Below are 26,491 nucleotides of genomic sequence, written 5' to 3'. Positions count from 1 at the left end.
CTCCCTCCCAGAACCCCCCCGAAAGGGTCCCCCTTGTCCTCACTTTTTGCCCCACCAGCCTCCGTATTCAAAGGATCATCTTCTGCCATTTCCGCCAACTCCAGCATGATGCCATCACCAAACACATCTTCCCCTTGTGCCCCCTGTCAGCATTCTGTAGGGACCATTCCCTTTGGGACACCCTGGTCCACTTCTCCATCACCCCCAATACCTCATCCCCTTCCCACGGCACCTTCCCATCACAGAAGGTGCAACTCCTGCTCCTTTACCTCCTCCCCCAACATTGTCCAAGGGCCTAAACACTCCTTCCAGGTGAAGCAGTGCTTCACTTGCACCTCCTTCAATTTGGTCTACTATGTCCACTGCTCCCAATGTGGTCTCCTCTACATCGGGGAGAGCAAACGGTGACTGGGTGACTGCTTTGCGGAACACCTTCATTCTCTCCGCCAGCATGACCCAGACCTTCCTGCCACTTGCCATTGTTCTCATTTTCACATGTCCGTCCTTGGCCTACTGCAATGTTCCAGTGAAACCCAATGCAAACTGGAGGAACATCTTCCGATTAGGCACTTTACAGCCTTCTGGACTTAACATTGAGTTCAACAACTTCAGACCATGAACTCTCTCCTCCATCCTCACCCCCTTTTTTTAATCTCCTTTTTTCTACCTTCATTTTTATGTGTTATCCATTTTTATTTTTATTTGTATTCATTTATCGGTGGTTTAATCCCCCTTTTTATCCCCCCTTTCATCCCATTTTCTATCCTTTATTTTCCCATCACCGTCCCCTCCCCCCAACCCATCGCCTACAGGGCCATCTGTTACTTGTTCCATGATGTTCTTTCATACAATGTTACCCTTGTTCTGATATTATCATATTCTGCTTTCTTACCATTATGCCACTATCAGCAGCAACCACGACCATTAACATTCCCTTTGTCCTTTAGTTCATGACACCGTTGTTAATCCTTCCTTTGTCCCCACCTATCGCTGGCCCTCTATCCAGCTCCACCTGCCCTACACCCCTTTAAACAGTATAAATTTCATCACATTTCCACTTCTCTTCACCTCTGAAGAAGGATCATACAGACTCGAAAAGTTAACTCTGTTTCTCTCTCCACAGATGCTGCTAGACCTACTGAGTTTTTCCAACATTTTCTGTTTTTGCTTCCACTGACTCGCCTCTTCTCGATGCCAAAAGTATACTCTGTTTCATTTATTGACATTCGGTTTCTCTTTGTGAGCTTCAAGAAGCAACTTTTTGCTTTTCATATTTTTTTTCTCTGGGAACATTAGTTGATAATAAACTCCAGCTTCCTGCAGAATTTTGACAGAAAGGTTTTAGAGAACAGCACTCATAGCTGACAGGTACTGTGCTGCAGCAACTCACTCTCTGCTTGTTGTCTGCTTTCAACTACATCTTAAAGAGGCTCCCTGGGCGAGTTACAAAGGCTCAGCAAAATTATACCAGCTGTTGACAGTAGCAGGTGTGGGGAGGGGGGTTGGTGGCGTTGCAGCTGGGTGGTGGCAGGGTTTGGGGAGGGGGGGCGGGGTGATGATGGGGAACGACATAACCAGGCAATGTGCGTGGTTTTACTAGGTATGAATATTGACAAGATCAGGATTGGAATTTTTCAGGACTACTGCTTTTCTGATAGTTTTATATGCGTCCACTGAGATCAGTAAAGTAGGCCACTTGCTCCAGCTTCATCCCAAACACTGTAATATAAAATATTTAATAAGAATTGCATATATGTTGGCTGTTAGATTCTTTCTCTGAAGTCGATTAACATGTGTGAAAGAATTTACTGCAGACTTTAGCAAATGAGTTACTTTGGGATTTCTCAACACTGTTTTAAATCCATATTTCTCTTTGTTTGAAGCAAAAGTGCATGAAAACGTTAGTCATAATAATACATTTTTATATGCTGATAAATAATAATGTCATAAGACATAGTAACACTTATATACACTCCTTGACAGGGTAAGTTTCAGTGTATATTGGTGTAAGTCAGCTGATGTGACATCCTACAGCTGAGGTAAGATCATTAAAATTGTATAAATTTGAATCAGCTAAGCACTTTTAACATGCCTTAATGTTTAAACATCTACAGGAAAATAAATTCATAAGCCTTAACATTAAATGGTGTGATATTAGTGTACAACAGCCTAATGTGTTCATATGAAATTCCTTGGTTAGATATTTTATTGGAGAATTTGACCTGCTTATTTTCATTAAAATCGTGCTGAAAGGGAATTTACAATTGAGACAAATGTTCAAGCATGGCTATATTGTATTGTACAATAAAGACCATAGTTTTTTAGTACTAGTTCACTTAATCAAATCAGATTTCTTGAAACTAGCTTTCTCAAAATAAAGCAAGAAATGGGAGCTCAGGAGCATTTGTTGTTCATGATAGCAGAAGAAGCAAAAGCGATGTGAAAAAAAAACCTTTCTCATGCAGCGAGCGGTTAAGGTCTGGAATGCACCGCCTGAGACTGTGGTGAAGGCAGGTTCCATCCAAGCATTCCAAAGGGAATTAGACTGTTCCCTGAAAAGGAAGAATGTGCAGGGTTACGGGGAGAAGACGGGAGAATGGCACTCAGCTCATTTGGATAGTTGGTGCAGACGCAATGGGCCGAATGGCCTCCCTCTGAGCTGTAACAATTCTGTGATTCTGCGGGTGGGATTTTCCACACCCGCCCGCCCCTGCGATCTTCTGGTCCCACCACAAGTCAATGGGCTTCTGGCACTGCCTCACCCGTGGTTGGTCCTAAAATCCCGGCCTAGGATTCTGTGTTAGCTTTTGGTAAACATGATTTTTTTTTTTGTCAGCTATTGAGGATGTTAAAACATAACAGTTTAAGAGTTGGTCTTGTTAACATTCAGCTGTGCGTCAACCTCCTTCCTTCTCTGGTTTACAACATGAATCGAGTAAATACAAGGTGGAGTAAATGAAGCAAACTTTACGTAAACTAGTATAGGTGACTGACCTAACTAGGGCGATAGTTAAAGCAGGTGTCAGGGGGCCTTGTGAGCGTCATCTCCTTTGGGAAAGGCCCATTGGTATTAAGTGCCTCCCAAGCACTTAAGTGGCTGGTGGAGGGCTTTTCCCAGGATCAAGGATCCTGGGGGCAGATGTCCCACCCCCAAGACCTGTTTGCCAATCAGAGGCCAGCAGCTATCCATTGCAGGCAGCACCAGTGGCAGCTTTGGCGATGCACCCAGGGGGATGCAAGGTGAGTGAAGGCAAGATGGAGTTTGTGGGATGGGTGGGGAGGATTGCTGGAAGGAGGAAATATGGCAGCAAGAGCAGGGGGTGGCTCTCTGCATGCACCCCCTCCTCACCTTGGGTCCCTTGATCAGACATTGAGAGTCTTTGAACAAGGGATCCCCTGTCCCTCCCTCAGGAACCCACAAGCAAACCCAAGAGGGTTTGCTTTTTGGGCTTTCGATTTTCAACGAGTGCCCTGCCTTCCACAGCGTTGGTGGGATGAGGCCATTAAGTTGGCATTGATTGGAAAGGCAGGGGGCAGCAAGGTCCCCACCTGGCACCCTCCCACCTCCCCAATTAAATGTTCCCCCCAACTCGCCTAGGGAGAGGATACTAAATTCCACCCGGAGAGCAGCTTTCAGTTCCTCTATTTTTTGATCTGTTTAAAAAACTGTTGAAAACCATGCTCCGTCATACATCATATTTTGCCTACATTAAAAAGGGCACAAATACGACCTCATGATACGACTGTTCCTGAATCTCTTGAAAAAATGTAAACAATTGTAGATGTTTACTCCAAAGCCACATACTTTATACTAGACTTTCTTGAATCCTTTGAAGAACAGGCTTTATTAACCATTACTGTCTATATTATTAGTTAGTGGATCCCTCTACTTTTATCTATTCCCCTAATCACTAAAGTTATACCTTAATCTGTCATGCTGACATCATTGCTGTCACTTTATACTTCCTTGAATAAGCACTTTCATGTACAACTCTCAAGACACTCAAAGCAGAAGACAGAATATACACTCTTCTCACAAGACTACAAAACCACACTGCTTATATTGGAATATCTGATGCTCCAAGATACAAACAAGTTCAATTATTAACCCTTAGACTCCCCAGGAGCCAACGTACAACTCTCCAGGATGCCAAACACTTCATTGCACCCATTTCTGGGTGAAAAAAAAAGGTAACAAATACCAATTTCATGGGCTTATTTCTGTGATCCGTAGCAACATAGAAACATAGGACTTGGGAGCAGAAGGAGGCCATTTGGGCCTTCGAGGCTGCTCCACCATTTGATAAGATCATGGCTGATCTGGTTATGACCTTAACTCTTACTTTTCCCCCTATAATCCTTGCCTCCTGAGAATGATTGAAATGTGCCCAGCCCTTTTGGAGGCAGGTGCTTCTCTGGCAGCCACTTAAAACAGACCTCAGGCCCCTTCCACATATTAATTAGAGGTGCGACGCCAGTTTGAAGGTCCCTTTGTCAATTTGGGCTGCCCCAAGTGGAGCATGTGCAGGACATGCTCTTCTTAAGTTTTATTCACCATTAGTATCTTTACAATAGTTCATGGATCCCTCTACTGTTAGTTGTTACCCTGGCCACTAAAATTTTAACTTAATCAGTCATGCAGCTTTGACACCAAATAGGTAAGTAAAAATGTTTTTTTAACAGCAACATGTGGAGCCAAGGAGAGCAGGAATCTAAGGGAAGTTGCAGCCCGCTGATCACTACACCCCCTCCACAGTCCCTCTGCCATTGTTCTTCACCACCCTTCCATCTCCCAAAAGAAGGCGGATCAATATTGGTCTCTTGGAAATGAGTGATTTGCCTCTGGAGGCAATACCTAGAGTATTCCAATGAGGCCCAAGGCCCAATTTAGGAACGTCTTCAAGCCTTCAGATTTGGCACAAAAACAAGTCATAACTGATTTTTACTGTTTTGAATAAACCCAATTAAACTAAATTAGCATAACGAGGCACAACATTAAAACGTAGCTCCTTAAAGGGAAACTGCAAAAAGAAAAATGATCTTAAAGGAAACTTACAAACATCAGATCAAAATGTGATTAAAGGGGTCAATAACACACCCCAGTCCCTGTGGGGCCCACTGGGCATGGGAGACCTCGATTACGCCAGCGGAACCTTGTTCAGAACCAATTTTTACCCCAGCTTTTCCTGCTTGGGAACATGCAGGCAAAAGATACTGAAAATACTCAATAGTTCATGCAGCATCCACAGAGAGAGAAACGGAGTTAAAGGACTTAAGTATACGAGGTGCCGGATTCCTCCACCACTGGCTGTTAACGAGCTGGAGGCAAGACTTCCATCCTTCTGGATCAGGAAGTCCCACTTTGGAGAGCTGCCAGCCAATCAGAGGCCGGCAGCTCTCCAGCACTTCAGGACAGAGGCATGTGGTGTTGGATTTGTGGATATGTTTGGGGGTCCCTTTGGTGATGATGGGCCGAGGAGACCAAATAAACAGGGATCCCCTCCTGTCCAGCAGCAGCCTGTGCAAAGAAACCTACCGGGCTGGCTGGTTAGCATGGGCCTCTCCCACTATCGGTTAAATCCCGGCAGCAGTAGGATGAGACCCTTAAGCGGGCATTAATTGCCCACGTAAGCACCTCAGTTGGCCGACTGGTGGGTGAGCCATCCAATGCCACCCCCACCGCTGTTTTTAATTGTGATGGGGTCAGGGACAGGTGGGGAGCAATGGGCAGCCCACCCACTGGTCTTAATGAGCCCCTGTGCCCCTCCTGCCAGCCTTCAAACCCATCGACGGTGGAGCATATAATCCAGCTCAACGTATCAGGTTAATGACCTCTCATCAGAACTATAGAAGTTAGAGATATAACAGGTTTTAAGCAAGTACAGAGGCAGGGAAGAGTTGTGAGTTGGAAAACCAAAGGGAAGATCTGTGATAGGATGGAAAGCAAGAGAATTAAATGATCAAAGGGTCGATGTCACATTGCAAAAGGAGATTTTTATTCACAGCTATGGCACTGGCATTCATCTGAAGTTGCCTAGTTTCTGCATCAGCCAATTATCAGTCTATGACAAAGGGCAGGATTTTCAAAGGCTGATGTGGACAGGATGGGAGGTGGGCAGGCCTAGAATTTTGTGCTGCCGGCCAGCTTGCCAATGCCCATGCCATCCCTGAACCTTTTTCAAGAAGACCTAACCATCTGGATAGGTGGCCTCTACCACATTGATCCCACCTCCGGGAAAATCGCCTGGAGCTGGAGCACATCGGGTGCCTGACCCAACGTGCTGTTTTGCACCTTTACCCTTGGTTCCACCCATAACCTGTCTCTGTAGGATCAGGAAAATTCAACCCATCGAGCAGTTTTGTCCCTTCACCAATTGTCATGTTGGACTTAGGAAAACACATGCAATTGGCAGCACAACAACCAGGTAGATTAAAAAAAAAACCTACACAACTGATTGGGGATTAAACAATTCCACAAAGTTTTCACGAGAACAAACATAAAAGGCATTGATTTTGGGAAGAGTGATGGAGACGACCAATTCACTGCAAATGAATTTCAAATCACTAACAAGTCATTGGAGTTATAAATATGTCACTGATACATGGGATACTTCTTGGGTGTTTCTTTATCATGTTAATTTTTGGGCATCTGTTTTCTTTTTGATCAGAATGTTTCTGCTATCTCTTTAATTTCTCTGCTTCAGAAAGTGCACACATGACCTCTCTAATGTCTTATTAAATGCTATCTTTAAGCTGGCCAATTAGCAGCTTATGAAAGTGGTATTAAGTTGTGCAACCTTGGGTAGGATTTTTCTCATGGGCCTCAGGGCACCAATGTCAGGATCAAGTGGGGGTCAGAAGCCCGTGTTGTATGAAAAATAGTCCCCTGACTGTGATTTTCTCCAAATTGGTCAATGAATGACCAGAGGGCATGCTTATCATCCAATTAAGAACAGCTCTCAAAGTTGGAGGGCCAATAAGGGTTTAAGTTAAAGTTTTAAACCAGAAATGATCTGAATAGCCAGGCCACCATTGTAGGAACACCTCCAGAGGGTAGCCTGCAGCAGCAGCTGTGACAGGCTGAAAGGCATCTTCAAAATAATGACATGGGATCCTTTACATCACCTGAGAGGGCAGACAGGACCTTGGTTTAATATCTCATCTGAAGGAGGACACATCTAACTGTGCAGCCCTCCTTTAGTCCGGCACTGAAGTGTCAGCCTAGACTTCAAGCCGAAGTCTTTGGGGTGGGACTTTAATCCATAACCTTCTGCAGCAATGAGAGTGTGATCCACTGAGCCAAGACTGACAAAGCTTTCATTTTGCGTCTCCATGGCCATCGTCATTGACTGTCCCTCGATTCGAGGATGACGTTTACTCAGGATGGTGAGTTTCTGCCATGGGTCATCATATGACTGAATACACATTGCAGGATGTCCCACAAGGTATTGGGATCCCGATTACAGGGTTGCCTTCATTATCTTTCTTTCTCTGCTGCCACTCTGCCTCTGCCTGTTGTGACTCAAAGCGTGATGAAGCTTTATGGACAAGTTGTCACCATTTTGAATGACTGGTAGCAAGTTCTTCCCAGTCATTAATGTCAATGCCGCTGTGCTTCAAGGAGAGCTTCAGAGGGTCCAAGCAGTGTTTTCCTCATCCTGCCCAGAACACTGTTCAATTAATTGCCGTGCCCCTCAAAGTAAGGGATGTTCCTGATATGAATGGAATACTTCCTTTGTAATTATCATCAGCAGCAAGCACTCTCAGATCAGACATACTGTGGCCTAGGTACAGAATAAAGTCCCCAAAAACATTCTGAGTTAGATATAACATGTATTAGTTATGTTCCCTCAATTTTGTGTCTCAAGTACTTTCAGCACAGGTTAGAGAAAACAAGATCTGGTGGAGGAGACACTTCTCAACCATCTGGGCAAGTGTCCAGTCCATTAAAGTTGACTTTGCAGGAGTTTTGCCTGAATGCTTATGCAGCTCATTCCAAGAAGGACACCAACAATTGTTCACTGGCCTCCCATTGAATGGGGAGGACGGAATTTCTCTAGCACTCTTATGTGTCACTGATGCACAGTCCAGGTCTCACTGCAGGAGTGTGGTGATGACAACTGCTCTGTACAGTAGGGCTTTTGTTGACTTGTGGAGGTCTATTGTCAAACACTCACTGTTGTAGTTTGTAGAAGGCTCAGCTGGTGTAGTGTTGTTGGATCTCCTCACCAAGGGCGACCTTTTGAGAGGGGTGGCTGCCAAAATAAGAGAAGTGCTCGACATGTTCCAGAGTTTCTGCTTTAACATACATGGAAGGTAGAATATTTGGCTGGACAAGTCTGGGTTGATACCTGAGTTTTGTTTCTGCAACATTCAAGGATGGGCTGAGTCTCTTGTATACCAAACTGCAGAGATTGAGAGTGGCTTGCAAATCTGGTACACAGTGGGTGATGACACTCCAGTCATCTGCAAACTGTAGACCGTGACCACAGTGGTCAGTTTAGTTTTGGCACGGAGGTAACTGAGGTTAAAGAATTTTCCAACCAGGCATTATTTAATACTGACAGCAGACGGCATTTGATCTTCGATGATGTGATCAGGTAGATTGTAAATAATATGGCGGCTATCGTACAGCCTTGCTTGACCCTGGCCTGATTTTGAAGGCGTCTGTTTCAGATCTCCTTCTCGGTCATATCATCATGAAGTAATTGCAGGATTGTGACAAAGTATCTTGGACATTCAAATCGCTGGTGCACAATCCACAGAACCTCGCGATTTACTGAGTCAAATGCTTTTGTCAAGTGGATGAATACAAGGAAGATTTCTTGGTGCTGTTCTCAACATCTTTCTACGGTTTGTCTAGCAGCAAAGACCATGTTGGAGGTTCGTCTGAAAGGTCCAAAGCCACACTGTGCCTCTGTGAGGATTTCCTCAGCCACAGGAAGTAGATGATTCAGGAGAATCCGTGTAAGGATTTTCCCTGCTATGAGCAAGAGGGAAATACCTCAGTAGTTTCCATAGGGGTAGGGGAAGCCTTGAACGAAGGATGCTCAGGGTATCTTTGTGGGGACTGTTCTTCCTCCTGACCCACAAGAAACCTTTGTAAAATATAAAAGTTTAATTTACCTGGGCCACCTATTAGTGAGTTTGAGATTTTGGGGCCTTTAGTCATTCGCACATTTAAAATCCTGACAACACAATTTATATTAGGCCCTTACTCCTCCGATATGGGCAGTCTTCCCATGCCTGAATTCATGCAATTAAAGACTGGGGACATGGAAACATTTTGGAAACAGGGTGCAATGCCCTTCCCCACATCTGCTATCTTAGCCTACATCGCCAAAACATTTTCACTGAGCTGAGAAGAGAAGGCTTGTGGACAGAGGAGGAAACAAGATCAAGCCTTAAAACAGCCTGTAAATGAGATCAGTGACTTGGAAATCAATATGACGTTGGCAATAGTTTGTACATTTTTTTTTCACTAAGAAGTTGCTTGTATTTTGCCTGCTTGATTGGAAAACTGTATGTTTTAAGGGAGGAATCAATTTAAATTGTAGCTTGTGGCTCAGAATAATTTGCCAGTGTATAAGAATGTTAGAGGAACTAATCTGCAATGAAGTAAAAGGTGCAGTATAGGCATTCCCATTGATGTATAGTATTGTGAGAAGGAGCAGAGGTCACACAGAGCAGGAAAAACTGCTAGAAGAGGGAGGAGGAGGAGAAAGACTCTCAATAGGAGGTCATCTCTGTCCAGCATGTTCAAGGAGTAATTCTCCTACCTGAAACTCAGTGAGGAACAATGGGTGGAATTTAATGCCCTGCCCCATAGCGAGTTTGGTGGTAAGGTAGCATTTAATTGGGCAGGAGGATGGTGGGTGGGGAACCCACAACCTACCCACTTCCATCCTGATTAAGTCTGTGGCAGAAAGGACCAAGGGTGGTCTCTCCCACTCCCCCCACTGCCAATTATGGCCCTCAAGTGGGCAATTAATGCTGACTTAAGGGTCTCATCCCACCACCACTGGTATTACTGGTATTAACCCAGCAAAGTGTTGGGGGGGGGTGGCGGGTGGGTTTGCCATTGGGGGAGTATGACAAGCAAGCCCATGAGGGACCCAGCATCGGAAAGTAGGCAGGTCACTGAGAGCCATCCCCTGCTCTTGCTGCCCCCCCTCCCCTGTGACCCCCCCACCTCATGAACACTTACTGGCCATCACTCACCTGTGTGCCTCGGTCTATCCACGACCCTAAGCCTCAGATGGGTGTTGTATCAGCAGCAGCCATTACTTCCCTCGTGGCACTGCTGTTAAATAGAACTGCTGTCCTCTGATTGGCTAGCAGCTCTTGATGTGTGCGACATTCCTGGGACCTGAGTGGCACCTGATGTGACAGCCCTTCCCTAAAAGTGACCTCCGTCATCTCCATTAAATCAAACACCATGTGTGAGATATTTGCACTTGATTAAGGACGTTTGAGCTGAAATCTGCAACAGGTGTAGCTACAACTGTCAGCTCAGAGCAGGGAAAAGACTGTATTACCAATGGCTGTAAAGGTGGTCGTAGTGATTAACTTTCATGTGTCTGGTTCCTTTCTGTCAGGAGCTGGAGGTATTTGTAACACCTCACAGTTTGCTGTTCACTGTTGCCTAAGGGAGCTCACTGAGGCTCTCTAGTCAAAGGCAGCCAAATACATTTCATTCTCTCTGGCCAGGGACAAGCAGGTGGAGCAAGCACATGACTTTGTTAGGACTGCAGTCTTCTCCATTGTGCAGGGTGCCACTGGCTGCACACAAATCATGTTGCAGGCACTGCATGTCAACTCTGTTCTATACTGGAACTGGTAGGATGTGGCATTTGAAGATGCATTCACTGACCTGTCCACTCGTGAGAAGTCACTGAACTTATTGTGGCACTACATCCAGGTCTCCAGAACTTGGCTCCTGGCATTGATCTCCGCAGCTATCTGTTGCCCCTGCTTTTCCAGCATGTGTCTGGAGGGTCTTCTGGCCCCCTGTGGATACAAGATATTTCGCCTACTTCGACCTCCTCCACCAGGGCCTCCATTGCAGTGTTTTCAAATTGTGGAGCTCAGCTACTCCCATGTTGTATCATTCTTCACTGTTTCCGAGGCTAGATTTTCTTTGGAAGATAGGAACATAGGGCTTAGGAGCAGCAGGAGGCCATTTGGCCCTTTGTGCCTGCTCCACCATTCGATAAGATCATAATTGATCTGACAGTGGTCTCAACTTTACTTTCCCATCAACCCTCCCATAACGCTTGACTCTACCAAAAATCTATGCAACTCAGCCTTGAATAAATTCAATGACACACTGTTTTCTGGGGAAATGAATTCCAAAGTCTAGCAACCCTCAGAGATATAAATTCTCCTCACCTCAGTCTTAAAAGGCAGACCTTCCTGCTGGACTCCCAGTGCCTGCTTCAGCCACAAAGCACCTTCCCTTTAAGCAGTGGAGGCCACCTTTAACTGGTTCTGTAAAATCAAGCTTAGGGATGCCATATCTGCTGATTACAAGAAACACATTGGAAATGTACTAGCAGTTCTGAGTTACTCTGTGATTTGATTTACCTTCCTCAAAGCATTCTCTGAAATTAAATGGCTGATTGGCTTAGAATTTGTAAATTCAGGTTGAAAAACAGAACAAACTTGTGACAGAAAGATAAACGAAGATTAATGTAATTTTCTGTTCAATTTGAATGTGAATATAAATTGATATTCAATCATAGTTGGCAACTTGCTTTATGTCAAATATAATACTTGCAGCATTTTTTTAATGTTACTGATATGAGCAATTATTTTAGATAGCATTATTCTGTTGGTGTTTTTAAAGTTCCCTGGTTATCTAGTTTTTAAAGCAAATGTTAAAGCAGTTGTTATGACTACGTGAGGAGGGGTAAAAATTGTTTCCCCTAACTCCCCACTCTGGCTGTAACGGGATTTTCTGAAGGTTTTAGAAGGATGGAGGAATTTTCTCAAAGTCTGTGTTTAACCATTTACATACTAATTGTTAAGAAACGAGTCTGGCAGGCTTTCTTGGACGTTTTAAAAGAAAAAGGGGTTAGTTTTAATCAAGTTAAGAATGCACCCGGGTAAAGAAAGCAAAATATTTCAAAAGACAAATCCGCCCTTCTCGAACTTTCACGACCCACATTCACACACACAAGCATGCAAAAATTACAAGTGATACTGGAGGTAGTTACATTCTTAGCCAGATTAAAAGTTGATGCTGAGAGATAAGGAAATGAGAGCTCACAGTTTGAGTCCTTGGCCGCAGCAGAATATTTTCCAGGTTCCTTTAAATTCCAGGGGTTGAGTTGAAGTCCATGTAAAGCTGCAATTGTCAGAGACAATTTTCTTTTTAATCTGTAACCCGTCTTTTCCAGAAATCGATGAGTTTTGCTCATGAGGTTCCTTTTGATGATGAAAATTCATTATTTGTGTGCTGGATTTTTAAACTGATAGGGTCTTAACTTGGGGAAGAATAGAGAAGGGAATACCTTACTGCTCCTTTGGCAGCTTTCCTGACTATTACTTTACTTCTGAGTTTAGTACCTGTATAAAGAGATTTCAAAAATGGTTACCAGTACAAACATGCAAACATATGAACAAGGAGCAGGAGTAGGCCATTCAGCCCCTCAAGTCTGCTCCACCATTTAATAAAATCATGGCTGATCTGATAGTAAGCTGAAATCTGCATCCCACTTACCCCCCGATGACCTATCACCTTCTTGCTTACCAAGGATCTATCCACCTCTGCCTTAAAAATATTCAAGACTCTGTTTCCACCACCTTTTAAGGAAGAGAGTTCCAAAGGCTAAGAGGGCTGCCTCATTTCTGTTTTAAATGGGCGACCCCTTATTTTTAAACAGTGACCCCCAGTTCTAGATTCTCCCACAAGAGGAAAAATTGTCTCCACATCCACCCTGTCAAGACGCCTCAGGATCTTATATGTTTCAATCAAGTCTCCTCTTACTCTTCTAAACTCCAGTGAATACAAGCCTAGTCTGTCGAACCTTTGCTCATAAGACAACCCACCCATTCCAAGTATTAGTCTGATAAACCTTCTCTGAACTGCTTCCAACACATTTACATCCTTCCTTAAATAAGGTGACCAATACTGTACACAGTACTCCGAATGTGGTCTCACTAGTGCCCTGTACAACTGAAGCATAACCTCCCTACTTTTATATTCAATTTCCCTCGCAATAAATTATAACATTCTATTAGCTTTCCTAATTACTTGCATACTAGCCTTTTGTAATTCAAGCACTAGGATGCTCAGATCCCTCTGCACCTCAGAGCTCTGCAATCTCTCACCATTTAGATGATATGCTTCTCTTTTATTCTTCCTGCCAATGGACAATTTCACATTTACCCACATTATACTCAATTTGCCAGTTCTTTGCCCACTCACTTAGCCTATCTAAGCCTATCTTTGTAGCCTCCCTATGTCCTCTGTATAACTTACATTCCTCCTTAACATTGAGTCATCTGCAAATTTGGCAACCATCCCATCCATCCCTTCATCCAAGTCATCTATATAAATTGTAAACAGTTGACGTTCCAGCACTGATGCCTGTGGCACACCACTCGTTACATCTTGCCAACCTGAAAAAGGCCTATTGACGCCTACTCTCTGCTTCCTGTTAGTCAGCCAATCTTCTATCCATGCCAATATGTTATCCTCTATACCATGAGCTTTTATTTTCTGCAATGGCTTTTGATGTGGCATATATCAAGTGCCTTCTGGAAATCTAAGTACAGTACATCCACCAGTACCCCTCTATCCACAGCACATGTTACTTCCTCAAAAAGCTCCAATAAGTTAGTTAAACACGATTTCCCTTTCACAGTTCAAGTACCTTATTCAAGCACCTTGATCTTCTTTTCCACAATGATTTTAGAAAGGGTTTGTTTATCTGATGTCTGAATCTGGCTTTTGATCTATGCTTATAATGTCCCAGTCATTGGCTTCTGAAGGATTCATTATCCATTTTTATGACCCTCTTCCAAATAGCTATTGTCCTGGTAGACTTTTGGTCTCTGCTGGAGAGGTAATCTTCTAAAGATGCAAATGATATGTCTCATTCCTTTCAATAGTTCCCTTTTGAAATGGACTTTGACACCCTTGGGTGTGAAATTCTATGAGCAACATCTGTCTTACTTAATTAACTTAGAAACCTTAAGATCATTATTTTCAACATTGACTTACATCATTTGATACACACATCGACCAAATCCAAGCATGTCTGCAGTGCAATCCTGGGGGTTACCATTGACCAGAAACCAAACTGGACTAGCCATATAAATACTGTGGCTACAAGGGCAGGTCAGAGGCCAGGAATCCTGTGATGAGTAACTCACCTCCTGACCCCCCCAAAGCCTGTCTACCATCTACAAGGCACAAGTCAGGAGTGTGATGGAATACTCCCCAGTTGCCTGGATGAGTGCAGCTCCAACAACACTCAACAAGCTTGACGCCATCCAGGACAAAGCAGCCCAGTTGATTGGCACCACATCCACAAACATTCTCTCTTTCAACCACTGATGCACAGTGGCAGCAGTGTGTACCATCCACAAGATGCGCTGCAGGAATTCACCAAGGCTCCTTAGACAGCACCTTCCAAACCCACAATCACCATCCTCTAGAAGGACAAGGGCAGCAGATAGATGGGAACACTACCACCTGGAAGTTCCCCTCCAAGTCACTCACCGTCCTGACTTGGAAATATATCACCATTCCTTCACTGTCGCTGGGGTCAAAATCCTGGAACTCCCTTCCTACACCACAGCAGTTCAAGATGGCAATTCACCACCACCTTCTCAAGGGCAACTATGGAAGGGCAATAAATGCTGGCCAAGTCAGTGAAACCCACATCTTGTGAATGAATTTAAAAAAAAATCCATATAGAAACTTTCCAGAAAAGTGGCCAACGTACACATCAGGTGACCTGTGGCAGCCATCTTTGTTCAGTGTCTTTTCTTGTCTTTAAGAAGTCCTTGTTGAACAGTTCAATATAGGTTTGGTCAGCCGATAAAACTACAGGTTAATATGCAGAAATCATGCAGAAATCCTGTCATCATGACACAGTAAACAATGCATCAGGATGACTACCTGAATGAGTGCTGATAACATTGGTTATTGTCTATTTCAGGTTGTAGTAAGTATACTGAACAGTGTTTTCCCCAGTGATTTTGACTCGTTAGCAATAACTTGTACCACAATTAATGTCCATTTTATTTAGCTACTGTCATGAAGAGATATTGATGTCTATAATAATATTATTTTTAAAATTGAATTGTAGCAGAGTTTGTGGTTATGTGTTTGACTGTGTGTGTCTTAACTGGATTAAAACCAGCTAGTCTGGGTGCTTTGATGTATAGTAGTTTGAGATGTTAATTGGGTAAACAGTAAGGAGGATAGAAGGTAAAGCGTAAATTTGCATTTGTTGAATAAAGCATGCACCTAGCTGGGAGACACCAAGCAATGCATTTATATTACTAATAAAATTAGTGGGATGAAAATGTTATTGTTAGAAGATGTGATGTTAAAAGCTGAGGATACCACAGAAAATTTACATTCAAAGGAAAAGCTAGGTATAAACAGAATGGAATTTGTGTGTGTAAGACAGAGGCATTTAAGATCTAACCAGCCCGTTAGCCAGGAACTGTGTCTGCAAAGGAGTCAAATTGCAAGGAGCCTCATTTTGAAATTGTAAGGTCAAATGTGCTCTGCCTGGTGTCTGTTTAAAGTCTATGGACCGAATCTTCCTTTCGGCACGCCCCCACATGCTGATGTGTAAAATGATGCACAGTGACATTGGGCGTGCGTCCTGACATCACCGTGCGTCATTCTGATCTTCAGTTCGGTGGGCGCGCTCTGGAGTCCGCTGTGCACCCACCGAACTGTCAAAGATGTGTTGAGGCCATTAATTACCTCATTAAGGTGATTGTCGGGACTGCCTGACCAGCCTTAAGGTTGGTGGGCAGGCGAGGAGCCCTATCAGCCTTGACATTTCTCATGAAATCTCATCCATGGGTGAAGGGTTTATAAATTAAATAAAATTTTTTATTAAAATTCATAACCATGTGATGGCTCATGTGACACTGTCACATGAGGGGACATGTCTGAATAATTAAAAAAAAATTGTTTAACATCTTTTAAACTGAACTTAATTTCCCTGATGCACGGAGCTGCCTCAGGGAGATTTTTGCGCTGTTTTGCGTGCATGCGCTAAAGAGGCCCCTCGTCTCCCTCCTCTCCCTGCCCGCACAGGTAGCACTGAGCACTTCCAGGTGCGCGTCACACTGGGCAGGCCTTAATTGGTCCACTCACGTAAAATGGCAGGGCGCAGCTGATCCCGGGCGGCGATTGGCTCTGCGCCCGCCCGCGCTCTCTCCCCATCAGCCCGCCTGAAGGGGAGAAAATTCTCCTCTATGGGTTATTGTTGCCTTAGTGGAGTTTTACCTGGGAGGGATTAGTTTGGGGATTTGTTTAAAAGATATTATGGTATTATTTTGTAGACATGTGTATGTGTTTAATTTGTTGTTAAATTAATAAATGTTTAATTTAGTTTTATTTAAAAAACCTCTTGAGGCTCAGTGGTCTTATTCCTGAATCCAGATATGCATCTCCAACACACCAATTGAAAGTATAGGTTGTGACAGTTGTTTGGGTCTTAACCAACCTTTACCAACTGCTGTGTCATAACACTACTGTTAAATGAAATGTAATTGTGAGCAAAGTGGGGCTAGAGCACTGTGAGAAGACCACTTGGCCTGTTAAGGATATTAAACTATTGAATTCTACCAGTAGTGCAAAATAAATTGTGGTAAATTTGCAGATTTTTCATTAACATTACCAGCTCTCAAAAGAGAAATTCTTAGCCTGCTATTGAAATTTTGGAGGAAATAATTGTGGCTTACCGCTGGTTCACATTTTCCCACCGTGTACTTTACAGATACTGCAAGAAGCCTAAAAGCATCTCCGTCTGCAGTTGAACACATCTCTCAGAAGTTAAGACACACACGCGAGTTTACCGTTCTGATTACACTGAAGCAGGTCCATTATAATTCAGGAGTCATCCTGTCGATTCATCATTCAGATAAGAGGTCAGTGGCATCCTGCTTATTTCATATGAAGACTGCTCATTCTGCCTGTTTATGATAAGTACAGTAAAAATCAGGGAAAAATCCATCCACAGCTGCAGTTTAATATCCAAGGTAAACAGCATTTGGGCTAATTACAAAATCAGCTAAATATTGCCTTTAGGAAAAAATTACAGAATATATTTTATTACTTTGGCACATTGTCAGTTTATTTTTCCCACTGCATCTTTCAGATGAGAGCAAAGAGAGCACTACATGATGCAGTAACAAGAGATCAGTTGACTTCAGAGCTTTGTGGGGGGAGAGAGTCTGTCAGCAGTGATATTTGGAATCAGAAGTAAAAGTTCAAAGCTGCAAAGCTCTGTAGCCGCAGTTTGTTTTCTTCAAGTTGCCACTATATTTTTAACTTCCAATTTTTCTCCTCTCTTGAAGGCAGGGAGTCAGGTTGGTGCATAATTGACAGGTGTTGTTAGTCCTGTAGTGCCTGACCCAAGTGGCCATTCTTCAGGTGTCAAATAGGGCAGTGAGCATTGACTGGTTGTTTGACCATGGGGGCAAAATTCTTTCTCACTTAAGATATATGCACCTTGTATTTTTATAATGCTGGATAATAATTAAAAAGAGGGAAACTCTGGCTGTGTTTTCTCACTCTTCCTAACTTGTGGAATATTGCGGCTAATTATAATATTTGCATCATTCTCTTGGTTGAGATTATGGAACTTGGTATGAACTGGGGAATAAACTTGGTATCCTGATGCAAAGTATCTTTATTTGTTTTTCACTTAATGAGAAAGGATAAGAGTTCACAGGCACTTCTGTTTCTCCTGCCAGTAATCATGAATATTTAAACAATTGCCCCAAGACTATTTATATGACATTGCTGGCGTAAATGCTAATTTCTCATTAATTCAATGATATAAACTTTTACATGGCTATTTGCCAGTGCTTTTATGTTGCTATGATGGTAGCATAATCTAATGCTGTAAATATAGGAGTCCATGTGTAACATAAATTAAAACTGACATCAGTGTTCTTGGAAGAGATTACATCAAAAAAGATCAGATGAACTCAATCAGAATTTTCCTCCAATTAATACGTTGAAGGATCAGTGGATTATGCTAACCAGTTAGTCAGTTGTTCATCCCTTACCTCTGACTGTAAAAACTCATCAGGTATTTTTTAACAAAGACATCAGGATGAAGCATATATGACTTTAGCTGTGAATAGAGACCCAAGCCTCTCTGATGTCTCTTTAGAATATATATTAAAACAAAACCATACACAACAGTGAACACTACAGAAACCAGTAATAAATTTCAAGCATAAATTCATCCCTGGGCCATTTGTCCTCCAGTTGGGTTTTATGAACTCCTTTAATCTTCCTTATCCAACCTCGATGATTTACCCAAGATGTTCTCAGTTATTTAGATAATGGGAGCTGCACACTGTTTCACAATAAGTTCTTGGAATCCTACTTTCCAAACTCAATAATTTTACCTTCTTCCAGACCAGTAAGATCATAGTGATGTTTCTCTTAAGGAGCTTTGAGCATTTTATGTGCATGATGTCACTGAACAAGTTATTAATGGATATGAAGATGTTTTAAACAATACAATCAAATGGGATTTAATTTCCTTTAAAAACCTTTTTTTAGTTTTCAGACACTCCCCACGCCTTGCTTTTCTTCAAATATCTGATAATGGCTCAAAAAGTATAATTCCATTATTTAAAATGACGTGGTTCATACTACTTTTCTTAAAGTTTAGCATTAAAAGATGACTTTCCCTAATCTTGCATTACAAAGGTAATCTTCTAAGAGTTTGTGAGTAGTTATAATAGAAGTCCATCTCAACACTTTCATTCAGGGATTGTAATTGTAGATACTAAGGCTACAGACTGGAGGGCGCGCAATTAATAGAATTCAATATTCTGCAGTTCAATTTCTGATGCAAAAAATGTGAAATCTTTAAAATGGATTGATTTAAATAATAAGGCAAATCTAGGACTGATTACAAAGGGAATAGTAGATACCTAGGATTGATTGCATAGACAATATTGGCTACCTATGAGTGATTGTATGGAAAATAATGGAAATCGAAAAGCCATTACATAGAGAATAATGGAGAGCTAGGATTGATCTCAAAGAGAATAATGGATGTCTTGACTCACTTACATATACAATAATGAATGCCTGTAATTGATTGCATACAGAATAATGGATACCTTGCAGAGATTATTACATATAAAATAATGGAAATCTGAGAGTGATTACCTAGAGTGTAATGGAAACTTGAGAATGATTACAGAGTGGATAATAGATATAAAGAATTGATTTCAAAGAGGGTGACAGAAGTCTGGTTGTAGTTGCTTAGGGGTAGAAATTCACTACATAGAAAATGGGGAAAATGCTTCTTTTTCCCAATAGTTGATGACCTAGTCATTTCAATTGCAGAAATCATACATTCCAAAGCCACAGTTTTCCACAATTTCACTAGTAGGCCTTTAATTATGGAGAAGATAACAGGTATTCTCCTATTATTCACTGAAAGACGAATTTTGCCCAACCTAAGATTAAAGGTTACCTGTGTGTAATTGCACTGCAATAGTCTCATGGTGACTTCCATAATAAATCATCCGATGGTTTGTAACTCATCTGGGATTAAGTTACTGCCTTGTAATCACTCTAGTGTGTCAATTATATTTAAAATAAATGCTCTGTGGGGGAAGGGTTATTCAGCAGATTCTGTTCTGCACTGTATTGTTGGCGTTTCACACTGAAGATTTAATGATTTCACTACAAGAAATTTATTGAGAATGGATTTGCAGTTCTTTAAAGACATTGTAGGAACTGTATTCTTAGAATGTGATATTTAGTAAGAGCCATAAATTAATATGAAACCTTCAGAAAATATTAAATGTGCAGTGTAGTTTGAGCCTGCAGTCTTAATCCCTTTAATAAACATGTGGGATCAGATGTAAGGATTAGTCTGTGTGGTAGTAAGATTTACAGCTGATTTGTCCCCCATACGTTAGAGTGAAGATACAGAGCAGCCTGGGGTCAAATGTGCTTCATGACTTTCATGTCCCTGCTGACACAGTACTTTATTCTTATGTTAGCCTTTATGTTACTGGGAAAAATCTCAAAGGATTCACTAGATGACACTTTTGCTGGCTGAAATCCCAGAATACAGAATCTGTTTTTTCAGCTACTTGTGCGATGTTTTCCACAACAGCTATGTTGCCAGAGATTAAGTTGACACAATAATGGGGCTATCTCAGCATAGCATTTGTTATGTAAATGAACATTTCAGATAAATATATCAAGGGGGCACCAATTGCAGGGCTTTGGTATTAGCATCTATCTATTTTTTTGTTTCCATGTGGACCAGGAGAAGCAGGAGCAGACACTCAATCAACCCCACCCCCATTCCCACTTAACTCACTACAGAGACCATCCACTTGAGACTCCAGTGGTTGATTCTCAAGATCTTAAGTCTGGCCAGCTGTTACTGGCCAGCTAAACTGAATACCATAGGAAGATAGGAACTGGAGCAGGTAATTTAATTGCTCACATCAGTTCTGCCATTCAATGTGGCTGAATTGTGACCTAACCCCATATCACTTAATATATTTGGTTAACAAAAATCTATCATTCTCAGACTTACAATTAACAATTGACCTAGCCTCAATTGCCATTTATGGAAAAGAGTTCCAAACTTCTTGCATTGTAAAAGTGCTACCTAATTTCACTCCTGAAAGGCCTTCATCTCATTTTTAGGCCATGTCACTTAGTCTTAGACACATCAACCGGCAGAAATAGTTGAGAATAAAAACAGAAAATGCTGGAAAAGCTCAGCAGGTCTGGCAGCATCTGTGGAGAGAGAAACAATTAAAGTTTCAAGAACATATGACTCTTCTTCAGAGCTGAAATAGACTGGATAGAGAGATAAACTATCAGTTTCCTTTTACATCTTGGAAACTTCAGATCACGCCTTATTCTTTCAAACTCTGGGGAATGCAATGCTAGTTGGTGTAATCTCTCCTCCTAGCTTAATGCCTGGAGACCAAACACTACTCCAATAAATCTACATTGCACTCCCTCCAAGGCCTCCCTTTCTAAGGTAGAATGGTCAGATTGGAACTCAATATTCCAGTTGTGGTCTGCTTAGGGCTTAGATGAGAATTTTAAATTTTGAGGCATTGAGAGACTAAGAGTCAGCATAGGTCAACAAGCATACAGTTAATTGGCATGCAGGATTTAATGAGGGATGGGATACAGGCTGGACAGAGGATGTTAGGTGAGTTGAAGTTTATGGAGAATCGAACGCGAGAGGCTGACTACAATATCACTGGGATAATTGAATGTATGGTTGGATGTTTCAGTGACAGATGAGATGAGGTAAGGCATGAGGCGGGCGATGTTATGTAGGTGGAAGTAGGTGACTTAACAGATATGGGGTCAGAAACTGACGCATTGCTCTGCCTGTAGCATAATTTTTACCCCCTGGATTAGCCTTCCAGATGTAAAGGCCAGCTTCCATTGGCCTTTTTGATTATTTTCTGTACCTGTCCAGCATGTAATTGAATCCTACTAGGTGCCAGATGGTTTCCTGCCCACTTTGGAACCCAACTGTATGAATCGTGCCAGGAGTTATAAAATCTGAGTGCAGCTCCTTGACCCCTCCCACAACCTTTGTACTTTTTTTATTCATTCATGAGATGTGGGCATTGCTGGCTAGGCCTGCATTTATTGCCCATCCATAATTGCCCTTGAGAACGTAGTGGTGAGCTGCCTTCTTGAACCACTGCAGTCCATGTGGTGTAGGTACATCAACAGTGCTGTTAGGGAGGGAGTTCCTGAATTTTGACTCAGCGGCAATGAAGGAACGGTGATATATTTCCAAGTCAGGATGGTGTGTGGCTTGGAGGGGAACTTCCAAGTGGTGGTGTTCCCATGCATCTGCTTCCCTTGTCCTTCTGGATGGTAGCATTCGTGGGTTTGGAAGGTGCTGTCTAAGGAGCCTTGGTGAGTTCCTGCGGTGCATCTCTAGATGGTACACACTGCCACCATTACGTGTTGGTGGTAGAGAAAGTGAATGTTTGTGGCTGGGGTAGCAGTCAAGAGGCTACTTTGTCCGAGAGGGTGTCGAGCTTGTTGAGTATTGTTCGAGCTGTGCTCATCCAAGCAAGTGGGGAATATTTCATCACACTCCTGACTTGTGCCTTGTCAATGGTGTACAGCTTTGGGGAGTCAGGAAGGGAATTACTTGTCACAGGATTCCTAGCATCTGATCTGCTCTTATAGCCACAGTATTTATATGGCTAGTCCAGTTCAGTTTCTGGTCAATGACAACCCTCAGGATGTTGATAGTGGGGGATTCAGTGATGGTAATGCCACCGAATCTCAAAGGGCGATGGTTAGATTCTCTCTTGTTGGAGATGGTCATTGCCACATTGCAAATGTTACTTGCTACTTGTCAGCCCATGTCTGGATATTGTCCAGTCTTGCTGCATTTGGACTTGGACTGCTTCAGTACATGAGGAATGGCAAACAGTGCTGAACATTGCACAATCATAAGCGAACATCCCCACTTCTGACGTTATGATGGAAGGAATTTAATTGATGAAGCAGCTGAAGATGGTTGGGCTGAGGATACTACCCTGATTAACTCTTGCAGTGATGTCCTGGAGCTGAGATGATTGACCTCCAATAACCACAAGCCTTCCTTTGTGCTAAGTATGACACCAACCAGCGGAGAGTTTTCTCCCTGATTCCCATTGACTCCAGTTTTGCTAGGGCTCCTTGATGCCACACTTGGTCAAATGCTTCCTTGATGTCAAGGGCAGTCACTGACACCTCACCTCTTGATTTCAGCTCTTTTGTCCATGTTTGAAACTAAGGCTGTAATGAGGTCAGGAGCTGAGTGATTCTGGTGGAACCCAAACTGAGCATCAGTGAGCAGGTTCTTGCTAAGCAAGTGCCGCTTGATAGCACTGTTGAATATTACTTCCATCACTTTACTGATGTTCAAGAGTAGCATGATGGGGTGGTAAACGGCTGGGTTGGATTTGTCCTGTTTTTTGTGCATGGGACATACCTGGGCAATTTTCCATATTGCTGGGTAGATGCCAGTGTTGTAGCTGTACTGGAATAGGTTGGCTAGGGCGTGGCATATTCTGGAGCATTAGTCTTCAGTACTATTCCGGACTATTGTCAGAGCCCATAGCCTTTGCAGTATCCAGTGTCTTTAGCTGTTTCTTGATATCACATGGAATGAATTGAATTGGCTGAAGACTGACATTTGTGATGCTGGGGATATCTGGAGGAAGTTGAGATGGATCATCCATTCAGCACTTCTGGCTGAAGATTGTTTAGAATGCTTCAGCCTTATCTTTTGCACTGATGTGCTGGGCTCCTCCATAATTGAGGGTGGGAATATTTGTGCAGCCTCCTCCTCCGGTGAGTTGTTTAATTGTCCACCACCATTCATGACTGGATGTGGCAGGATGGCAGAGCTTAGATCTGATCCACTGGTTGTAGAATCGCTTAGCTTGTCTATCGCATGCTGCTTAAGCTGTTTAGCATGCAAATAGTCCAGAGTTGTAGCTTCACCAGATTGACACTTCATTTTTAGGTATGCCTGATGCTGCTTCTGGCATGCCCTCCCGCACTCTTCATTGAACCAGGGTTGATCCCCTGGCTTGGTGGTAATGGTAGAGTGGGGGATATGCCGGGCCTTGATTGTGGTTGAGTGCAATTCTGCTGCTGCTGATGGCCCTCAGCACTTCATAGATGCCCAGTGACTAGATCTCTTCAAAATCAATCCCATTTAGCACAGTGGTAGTGCCACACAACATGATGGAGGGTATCCTCAATGTGAAGGTGGGACTTCGTCTCCACAAGGACTATGCGGTTGTCCCTCCTATCGATGCTGTGATGGACAGATGCATCTGCGGAAGGTAGGTTGGTGAGAATGAGGTCAAGTATGTTTTTCCCTCTTGCTGGCTCCCTCACCGCCTACTGCAGACCCAGTTTAATAGCTATATCCTTTAGGACTCAGCCAGATCAGTCTGTAGTGGGACATTGGAGTCCTCCACCCAGAGTACATTTCCACCCGCAGTGCTTCCTCCAAGTGGTGTATAACATGGAGTACTGGTTCATCAGCTGAGGGGGCACAATATGTGGTAATCAGCAGGCAATTTCCTTGCCCATTTTTGACCTGATGCTATGAGAGTTCATGGGGCCTGGAGTCGATGTTAAAGATTCTCAGGGCAACTCCCTCTTGACTGTATACCACTGTGCTGCCACCTCTGCTGGGTCTGTCCTGCTGGTTGGATAGGACATAATCAGGGATGGTGATGGGGGGGTCTGGGGCGTTCTCTGTAAGTTATGAGACCATGAGAATGACCATGTCAGGCTGTTGCTTGGCTAGTTTCTCAGACAGCTCTCCCACCTTTGGCACTAGCCCCCAGACGTTAGTAAGGAGTACTTTGCAGGGTTGGCATCGGCATTGTCATTTCCAGTGCCAAAGTCGATGCCAAGTGCCCCCTCTGGTTTCATGCCTTATGGGTTTTGGCTTGCTAGGCCATTTCAGAATCAACCACCAGGTAAGGAGAGCAGGTTTCCTTCCGTAAAGGGGCATTAGTGTATCAGATGCATTTTATGACAATCGACGATGGTTTTGTTAGATTTTTATTGAATTCAAATTCCACTCTCTGCCATGGTGGGGTTCAAACCCAGGCCTCTGGATTACTAGTCCAGTGACAATACTACTGCACCACCACCTTCCCCTTAACACTGATTCTATCCTTCTCCCGAACCAGTGCTTTGGGCTGACACAGACTATTCACTACGTCAGTATCCTGTTCAATCCTGAGGTGACTCCATATCTTTTCCATCACCATTAACATCACAGGGCTTGCCTCATCCCATCACAGGTCTTACCTCATCCCATCTGCTACCAAAACTCTCACTGACACATTCAATTATCCCAATGACACACTGGTCAGCCTCTCATGCTCAGGATTCCATCAACTTTAACTCATTTAACACTTTCCCAGTTGTATACGATCCATTGTTAAATCTGGCACACCAAATAACATTTGTCCTTGTTAACCAATGCTGGCTTTTAATCTCCTGACATCTCACATTTACAATTCTCATCCAAAATCCTTCAATGATCTTTCTCCTCCTTATCCCTATAACATTGTCATCCCTACAATCTCCTTGGATTCTCCAATCCTCTGTCTCTGGCATCTTCTCCTTCTTTCTCCTCCTACTTTAGGCGGCCTTCAGTCACTTGGGCCCCCTTGCCTGAAATTCTCTCCCTCAACCCCTCTGCCTTGCCACCTTCCACCTCCCTTCAAGACCTTCCTTAAAATGGACCTGTAGTCAAGTTTTCAATTACTCCTCTCAACCTTTCCTTCTTTGACTCATTTGGTTTTCCTGATGCACGTGTGAACATAGGAAATAGGAACAGGAGGCCATTTAGCCCATCGAGCCCTGCTTCGCTATTTAATTAGATCATGTCTGATCTTCTACCTTAACTTCTCTTTCTCACACTATCACCATATTCCTTGATGCCTCTACTATCTAGAAATCTATCGATCTCTGTCTTGAACATACTCAATGACTGAGCCTCCACAGCCTTCTTGGATAGAGAATTCTGAAGATTAGCCACCCTCTGAGCATGGGCCTAACCATTATTCTGAGATTGTGGCGTCTGATTCTAGACCACCAACCCCACCCCCCCCCCCCCCCACCTACCACTCCCACCACCACCCCAGCCATGGAAAAATCCTTCCTGCATCTACCCTGTTGAGCCCTGTAAGAATTCTGTATGTTTCAATGAGATTGCCTCACATTTTTCTAAACTCTAGAGAACTCAGGCCCACTCTCCTCAATCTCTTATCATAGGACAGTCCCATCATCCCAGCAATCAGTCTGGTGAATCTTTATTGCATATCCTCTGTGGCAAGTATATACTTCCTTAAGCAAGGAGACCAAATCTGTACACAATACTTAAGGTGCTGTCTCACCAAAGCTCTCTACAACTCTTACAACTACTTTTTAATGTTAAAGGCACTTTATGAGTGCAAGCTTCTGGCATTGTTACATTTTGTTAATGACATTTATGTAGCAACAGAAACACAGGGAATGCATTGCAACAAACCTTTTGTTAATCCGTCCTTGTTTTGTTATTACTGAGAAACCAAGTTAAAGAACAACACCCAGGTTAAAAAGAGTGGAAGGGAAGATATAGCTAATCAAAAATTAGTAATTGTATGATGTCAAACTTGGACTTTAAAAGAAAAGATTGTAGGGAAACAGAAACGCTGAGGCAGATAAGGCATCTTGCGTAAG

At 43.0% G+C, this 26,491-nt stretch overlaps 1 protein-coding gene across 1 annotated transcript in view; it reads left to right on the top strand.

The window, feature by feature from the left end:
- The window catches only part of LOC121293181 (protein kinase C-binding protein NELL2-like), a 296,910-nt gene that overhangs the window by 35,233 nt on the left and 235,186 nt on the right, over positions 1–26,491 (top strand). The window contains exon 3 of the mRNA XM_041215961.1: positions 16,980–17,130. Coding sequence (XP_041071895.1) covers positions 16,980–17,130 — 151 coding nt within the window. The remainder of the gene's footprint in view (positions 1–16,979; positions 17,131–26,491) is intronic.

Source organism: Carcharodon carcharias, chromosome 21 (genome assembly GCF_017639515.1).
Source record: "Carcharodon carcharias isolate sCarCar2 chromosome 21, sCarCar2.pri, whole genome shotgun sequence".
Classification (NCBI taxonomy): domain Eukaryota; kingdom Metazoa; phylum Chordata; class Chondrichthyes; order Lamniformes; family Lamnidae; genus Carcharodon; species Carcharodon carcharias.
The sequence above is the reverse complement of the archived record's forward strand: the minus strand, read 5'-3'. Positions and strand labels throughout refer to the sequence as shown.